The 8102-nt window shown below is 36.2% G+C and overlaps 1 protein-coding gene across 1 annotated transcript; it reads right to left on the bottom strand.

Moving 5' to 3' along the window:
- Window positions 1–3528: 3528 nt before the first annotated feature.
- On the bottom strand, window positions 3529–6637 carry LOC108673699. The gene is made up of 6 exons (XM_018161564.2): window positions 6439–6637; window positions 6088–6203; window positions 5754–5903; window positions 5060–5167; window positions 4117–4239; window positions 3529–3986 (listed from the first exon to the last, which is right to left on the bottom strand). Exons 2-6 carry the CDS (start codon window positions 6199–6201, stop codon window positions 3738–3740), a joined length of 744 nt encoding a protein of 247 aa, XP_018017053.1. The 5' UTR covers window positions 6202–6203; window positions 6439–6637; the 3' UTR covers window positions 3529–3737.
- Window positions 6638–8102: the final 1465 nt, after the last annotated feature.

The raw sequence follows: 8102 nt of genomic DNA, 5'->3' as shown, positions 1-8102 counted from the left end.
TATTTCATTCTATATATGAAATCTCAAAATTGTATATTATTTATTTGAATGTATCTTGGCATTCAATTTGAAAATTTGAAATGACAATTGTCTTTTAGTTTATATTAAATTATATAAATTCCTAACATGGGACAGTCAAAAGTCCTGTCTCCTGTCACTGCACCTCCCCCCACCGTCCTGTCACTGCACCTCAGGGAGCACCCTTCGTTAAAATCGAAAGATACCGAGTATCGTCAATCCTAGAATTGCACCATGATCCTTTGCAGGCTGGAATTTTAGAGGGGTATTAAATTAACCAGTACACATTGCATATTGGACACAACGAATCACAGTCTGGATAGAATGACATCACAATCCTACCAACCAATTGCAGTCTGGAGCGGATGACATCATAACCAACCGCAGTCTGGAGATGGACATGCATAAGCCCACAAGACAAGCTTTAGGGAACGCACACAGTGAAAGCAGGTTGCCAGCGTGCTGGTTACCTGCTCAGGCTGGCGCCTGAAACCATAGCATACAGAAGCCTATTCGTACAGGTTTTCACTGTGAACACTTACATTATTATCCTATGTTCATTCTTGTGGCAGGTTGGAGCAGGTTGCCCGCGCGGGCAAACTTGCTTTCACTGTGTGCGTACCCCTATGCACTAGCCCAGAATTATAGCGTGATCTCCGGTTTAACATAACACTTCAATGATGTCAGTGTTCATCGAATATATGTGTACTATTTAGCCATTGTACGAATTTTTTGTCTATTAATAAGCCATTGAATGGTTTTTCGTTCAACTGAAATTAGTGCCTGAGCAATAGTTGCAGTTCTTCATGCAATGCAATCAAGTGTTATTCTAAGTTGTTGTTCATGTTGTTGCTATAGGTCGCGACTTCTGGCTCGAAGAAAAGATTAAGTGCTTTAAACCTACTTCATATTTTAATGCGATTTTAATCCATTTTAGAAAATGAGAAATCCATGCATATATAGTCTTCTGTCAAAAAAGTATCTATAGGTGTGTCGACATGTAGAATGAATTATTCATTTATTGTCGAATCATTTTCATAACTCAAGCTATTCTGTAAAGAGGTTGGATAAGGAGAATATTAAGCAATTCCTTAAAATAAAAACTTTTCAGTGCAGTTCGTACACTTTGAAACACGTTAGGCTTTAACTGAAAGTCATCGCTGCTTTAGATACCAACTTTTTAATTTAGGAATCCCGTTCGTATGATGAAATTTCAGAATTTTTGCTAATTTTCAAGCCTGGGGAAGAAATTGGGCAAATGAATGCTCCTTAGAATTTAATTATCTGTATCATCAGTAGGTGACTAAAGAATTGATATAAGGTTAGATGATTTATTCGATTGATTTGTAATATGTATCAGAACGTTAACTAGCAAAAGTACCTTTCAATCAAATAAAAATCTTTAATAAATCCTAATTATCTTTATTGACCGATAATCGCGTGTACCGCGATTGTTTTTAGCGCATTTTCTCATTTATGGAAAAAATGCCCTGTTGTGCTCGTCATGTCCGTCTGTCCGTCTCTCTGTCCGTCGGTGACCATGTTTTCCTCGACGAGAAAATACGCTCTCTGTCACCCACTGCAGTGAGTCAGCTGAGATATATTTTTTAATCTATTTAGCGCGTGTCTCTGGAGTTAGATCAAATTGAAAAGTTTCATTTGATTTATACCCACGTAATTTCCATCAATCTACATAAAAACTATGAACTTTAGTTTATTTTATGGTTAAAAATAATTGGTTGGTCTGTACTATCATTAGCCTTGAAACGTCAATCATTCTTGCCTGTTTTCTAGAACTCTTTAATTTTTGTGGGTTGTAGAAGACTTTGCTTGAAAAACACGACTTGTTTGGAATAGTTTGAAGCTATTAATAGATTACAAATTTATTGTAATTTAAAGGAGTTGGAGACACATTACATTCTATGAACGACAGAGACTTTTCTCTCCTTCACTTCACTTAGCTTGGGGTGGCAGGTCGCGAGTCTTTGAATTTTAAATGTTTCCTACTTTGACTATTTATTTTCGACTCATAGAACGCAATGCCTGTTTGACCAAGGTTACAACCAATGCGCAAACTGAACGACCAATGTTCCCTGTGCAAAAGTAACCGTCTAGAAAGTATCATGATGTTCGTCCATGCGTTCAATCATTCGTGATACCATTTAAGAAGGCCTTTTCGTTTTCTAGCCGAATACTCACACTGATTGCTGATAGAATGCTGTCTACGAACATATTCTGACGATATATTCGGTGTATTACAAAAGCTCCATGGACTTGCGCATGAATACTGCAGTTACGTATAGTTTTTCATACATGTTAATTACCATCGGAATAGAATGTTAGAAACGCATGATGCAGGTTTTCATTCTTTATTAATGAAATCCGCGTAGAGTATCGTTGTAGGAGTAATAAAATATAATCAAGTAATAAATCAAATCTATTTATTTTTGTTTCTATCCACATCCAGAACAAATGAAAATTGCATTTTGATAGCAATTTTAACGAACATCGGCAACAGTGTGATCAAATAAACCTGCTGTCTTTGTTATCTGCTGCATAAATTTTTATATTTTTCATAAGTTGGCCATAATTTAAATTGGTATCATATGATTTAAACAGAAATTATTCAATGAACATATAGAAAAAGTTGAGGGTATACTGTATAGTCATCGATCTATCAGATTCAAACTACCTTTCTCTTAGGCTTCTAGCTCTCTTTGTCCCACTGCCGTGAACACGTATACGTGAAAAACATTTAATGTGGAAGAAACTAAATCTAGATTATTTTATCAAATGGTATTGGGATCCCGTTGTCAAATTGTCTTTCAAGCGATCATAATATTAGTTAGATTATAGTTATGAACACTAAAGAAGAGTATTTCAGGCCCTTATATATTGAGCAAAAAACCACCTTGCAAATTGGAAAAAAATTTTGGTCGTGTTACGTTAGAAATCTGAATGCTAAAATATTGCAAAATAATTCTAAATCAGTGATGTTTTAAAATGCATCAAATGAATTATAAGGTTTCAATAGAAATAGTTTGGCGATGTGTCTTGACTCCGTAATAAAAAATATGTATATTTTCAGATCTAAGTAAAATTCCGGCTCGATAGGTGCATACTTGTAAACGGAGACCTCGTCTGAACAACGGCCTAGTTATTGTCCACGTAGAAACATTAATAAACTGGTGTATATTGTTTCTGCTCTTATTGGCCAATTTAGGTTTCAATTTATATCCAGAAAAATTTGTTGCTGTACTGATTATACCTTTCAACCTGAATTTTTTAAACTGATGATGGAGCTGTTCACTGAAGCGTTATAACAAATGTTGAAGATAAAGTGAATTTCTTAGTATTATCTGCGCATCGAAATTCTGGGTAAATTCTCAACTTAATTGATCAGATTATCCTACTTATCTTTCGATGATGAACATAAAAACTCAAATAAGGCCAATCAGGTGAAAAATTGTTACGGAACTCGTACGTATAAAGAGAAAATGAAATTCAATGACAAATTTTATTTTTATTTGTAGTCTCTTGCGTGTTTTATGGTGCAATTGTAGTAAATCATCACATGTCCATTTATTTCATTAACTTTGACAACAATATTTTTAACCATAAGGCAGCTATTATTCTCTGACAGGCCACTTTTCAATTTTATCATTACTCATCAATCGAATGGGGATATAGAAGGCAGTTGATTTTTTCGAGGGGGATTTTTACCACAGGAAATCAGATCCCTGGTCGAGCACAGTCCTGGCCCAGACAACTGCGTACATCTTAGCGGAGTCAGAGTAGTCGGAGAGGAAGTTTCCGAGCCCCTGGAGCTCGAATTCCTGAGCGTTGGCCCTAAGGTCCTTCTTGATACACGACTGGTAGACCATGCTGACCTTGCACTTGGACCAAGTGGACCAGCGCATCAGAGCAGCAGTCAGGGGGTACGCGATCTTGGTCAGCGGCAGGCATTCCTATGAAAAGGGACAAATATGAAGTATTCAAATATCAATCAATATCTTATTACATGAAATACATACATTTTGTAAACAAGTGATTCGGCTGGATTTGGATGCATCAACAGGACCATGGTTTGATACTTACAGCCATGGCTTTGCAGTCGTTGACGCCAGCGATGAGGTCTGCCTTCAACTCGGCATCATTAACGGACAGGGCGTTGATATTGGAGACGATATTCTCATAGAGAATATGATCGTTCTCATCCATCTGCATTTTTGAAATTAACAATAAGTTGTGAGATTTGGTAACAAAGTCTATGAAGACTTTCGCATATATGTTGTGCACAAATCATTTTATTTATTAGACCATTTTTTAAAATGTGATCAATGGCAGAAAAAATGGAAATTCATATCTATTACTCCACTAATGTAGAGTATCAAACGCCCCATTTCAAAATATATGTGCTGTACTGTACTAAATGCAACCCATTGTGAAGCATTAATATTATGAAATTCTATAATAATAAAAGAAACCAATTAATAGTCAAACACAACATTATACTTATTTCTTTATGTAGATATTATGAAATTCATGACTTATTTGAGCGATTATTAAATTTAATTTTAATTTGAAAAGATTGTGAAGCAACTTCCACACGTTAAGTTGAAGGCTGCTGCCGATTTCAGTCTGATTCAAGAACAAAGTAGCTATATATGAAGTATGCGTATGATTTTCTGCAATTTGAAGAAAGCACTCCTTCGTTTCATAATCCACTTTTAGGATGAAGATATATACTCAAATTTTCAATATTTTTCGAGAATACAAAAAAATATGTTAATTTAGGTTAACCATCTACTTACGTACTGCAGTCGTGAGATAAGGTCTATCTAACCAACGTCCATTGTTAATGTCAGATGATTAAATTTTGAGATCTATAAGGGCCGCGTATGTTCGGTAGTAATTACTGTATCAAGCATTTCGCGCTCACGTATCCTCTCGAAAAAAGTTCATAGAGTAAATCGCGTACATTCATCAATATCATTTATAACGCGATGTATATCGCCATGTCAGTGTCTGTCTCACTCACGTATCCCAGTTGTCTGAGGACGCAAGTGGCGTTCGAGGTCTTAGCCATCATCCTCTCACTGAGGTAGCGCACCATCTCCTGGGTGAAGTACGGCTTCTCCAGCAGGTGCTGAGAACAAAACAAGCTCTTATTAAACCTTATTTCTATTTGTTGCCTCCATATTTATAAGTATAAATACCATATAAATTAATATTTTTAAAAATATCATTTGACCTCTCTTTGTTTATTAATGTTAATTGATAAATATTTCACTAACATTCAAATTTAACCCTTTTTATTGTGAGTTTATACGACTATTTAATTAACGATGTTTCTCACAAATGTTTCCAAAAAATTTTAGTTGATTTTATTGAGTTGAACATTTAATTTACCATCATGTATGGAAACAAGCATGCACATCGTTTCAAAATTTCTATACGAAACATCTTGCCATTAAAATATAGATAAGTTTATATATTAATATTGTTAAGATGTAAAGATTTCTAGCCTTATTGAGACGAAGTTCAATGAAAACCTCATCAAAAATATTAAAAGTCCAACCGCATTGTTGTAGAATGCCTGACAATATTAAATGCGGGAAATTAAACGTTAAATTGAGCTTATAAATTAACAGGCAATCAAGGACAGAGTATTAAGAGATAAATTATAATACATATTTAAAAATGACAGTCAAATAAATTCAATGAAGACTTACGTCATCGGTGTGTTCGTAGTTGAAGTCGCCAGGGACATTAGGCGTACCGATGAGGGCGCGGGGAGGCAGCGCGCGGCAGGCCTCGCGAGCAGCGCTGATCTTAGTGTTCTCGTCGCGGACATACTGACGACCCAGGCATGATTCCATCACCTGGCACATACGTAGGGTTATGTGGAGTGTTATTCAATAAGGAGATTATAATTATGCATATAGAAAGAAATTGTATTGACGCTTGTCATTATAATATTCATTGGCGGTCGAACGGAAAATTGCTATAGGGGAAAATATGACACTCAACTTCTGCCTGGAGTACTCACTAGGTAGAGGCACTCACCTTCTGCCTCGAGTAGTATGAGTTGACGAAATCGTTGGCATGTGCACGACGAGCCGTGGCTGCTGAGGCGGCCAGCAGCACGAGTGCGAACGAGAAAACGAGCTTTCCTGCCATGGCTGAAAAAATAAACCCTTGAATAAGCAAATTGCTGCCAAAGTTTTATAATTTACAGTTAAAATTTGCGCATTGGTCGCAGGTGAGCAATACATACTGCATTTGAAATCAGTTCTATAAAATTTCGTTAAGATTTGTTAATATATCGTACAGCAAAAAACATTAAAGACTGGAATTTGTTGCAGGCTCTCTGGTGTCCTAGCGCAGCAAGGCCCCGACAAAAGACATGAACCTCACCTGATGAGACGCTCCTGCAGTCAGATGGCACTGCAGGTGCGACGTCGCTTTTATACTCGAGGGGAGTCTGGCCTTGAAGCTCATTGGCTGCCCGGATCCCAGGGAGGAGGTTTCCTGCTCCTCCTATTATTGCAGACCTGCCTACTTGACCTTCTCTTGTTGAGAGATGAAAAATAAAAAATGCATAGTTTTTTTGCTGCCTAAATGAAGGATACCCATCCAAATTAAGTCATGCATATAGAAGTTATGAACAAACTTGTTTGAAGTAATAAACATGAAACTGGTTTAAAGAAAAGTTACATCCAAGGATTACTTAAGCATAAGCCTCGTTGCATAGTACCTAAAACGTGTATTATATTATTTTTATTTATTTGAGTTAAAATACCTTCTAATATCTCGATTTCTAGAGATACAGCTTTATGAGCAACTTGTAATCTAACTATAGGTGATAACTCAATTTGAAGTAACACTTTCTTTGCAATTCAGACATCTGAAACCTCACTATTTACAACAGTTCTCTTTACCTTCACTTCTTGTTGCTTGTTTGTTTGTCTGCTACCAATCTTATAATTGATATTTACCACACTTCTACATGTCCAATCGATCTGAAATTTTGCACACTTACTTAAAGTCGAGGACAATGTATGAATCAATCGGCAGAATAAATAATTTTTAAAATTAAAAATATATATATTCATAAGGAATTTTTTTAAATAATAAAAAAATGACAAAAATTTCTTTATTTGAAATATTTGAAATTAAAATTGGAAATTTATTGTACATGTGTAACATCAGAGACACTGGATTCATTAGAATTGTTGTCATTAAAAAGTAATTTTTAAAAGCATGTTTTATTTTAGGTCTAGAAATGGAGTTATCGATAGGTTATTCAAGTTTCATTATATGTTTACAAATTGAAATAATGATATTAAGGGGAGCGTCTACTCTAAAATTAAAAATTTCCACTTTTTCGGTTTTTATACTCATTTTAAAGCTGACATTCTGCCCTATCCAACGGTACCACTGCCATCTCTCTACGTTGATTTATGATTTCACGGCATTTCATGAAAGGGGGGCGGGTGGGGGAGTTCATTAAGTAATTAGATAGGAACTAATTAGCTGCTGAGCTCTTTAAATATAGTGTCTACTTGAGTTGTGCTGCAGTTACATGTTTAGTCTCATCTTAAAGCTGACATTCTGGCCTATCCAACGGTACCACTACCATCTCTGTACGTTGATTTTTACGTACACGACACTTCATGAAAGGGGGGCGGGTGGGGGAGTTCTTTCAGTAATAGATAGGAGATAATTCGCTGCCCCAGCTCTACAAATACAGTGTTTTTATGAGGTCTGACTCAGTGTGCCTCCGGGCGTTGTACGGAGAGATGTGCATGTAGTTGCTCCCATCATCCTTGAGTGGAATCAAGATCCAGAAACGTTTAGTTTGGTATCTATGCTACATTGAGCGCCTATTGCAGTGCGCTCGGGACTTTGTCGGGCTCTCCTCAACATTCACACTTATTGTCACGGAAAACCTATCTCCTCCTAGAGTTTTAAAGCTACAACAATGAGACATATACCATTCGATGCGCAACAAAATTATCTAGAACGGATGGCAGGCTTTTTTCTAATTTCGTTATAGTTTGGATTTTATTCCGCAAAAA

This window comes from Hyalella azteca, unplaced genomic scaffold (genome assembly GCF_000764305.2).
Source record: "Hyalella azteca isolate HAZT.00-mixed unplaced genomic scaffold, Hazt_2.0.2 contig385, whole genome shotgun sequence".
NCBI classification, from domain to species: domain Eukaryota; kingdom Metazoa; phylum Arthropoda; class Malacostraca; order Amphipoda; family Hyalellidae; genus Hyalella; species Hyalella azteca.
The sequence above is the reverse complement of the archived record's forward strand: the minus strand, read 5'-3'. Positions and strand labels throughout refer to the sequence as shown.

Bases quoted from the DNA above. Each gene is read 5' to 3' on its own strand.
- LOC108673699 (XM_018161564.2), bottom strand. From the start codon at position 6,201: ATGGCAGGAAAGCTCGTTTTCTCGTTCGCACTCGTGCTGCTGGCCGCC. The intron at 5,904-6,087 runs GTGAGTGCCTCT...CGTATGTGCCAG, and splicing joins CATACTACTCGAGGCAGAAG to GTGATGGAATCATGCCTGGG. The intron at 3,987-4,116 runs GTAAGTATCAAA...CCCTTTTCATAG, and splicing joins ACGACTGCAAAGCCATGGCT to GAATGCCTGCCGCTGACCAA.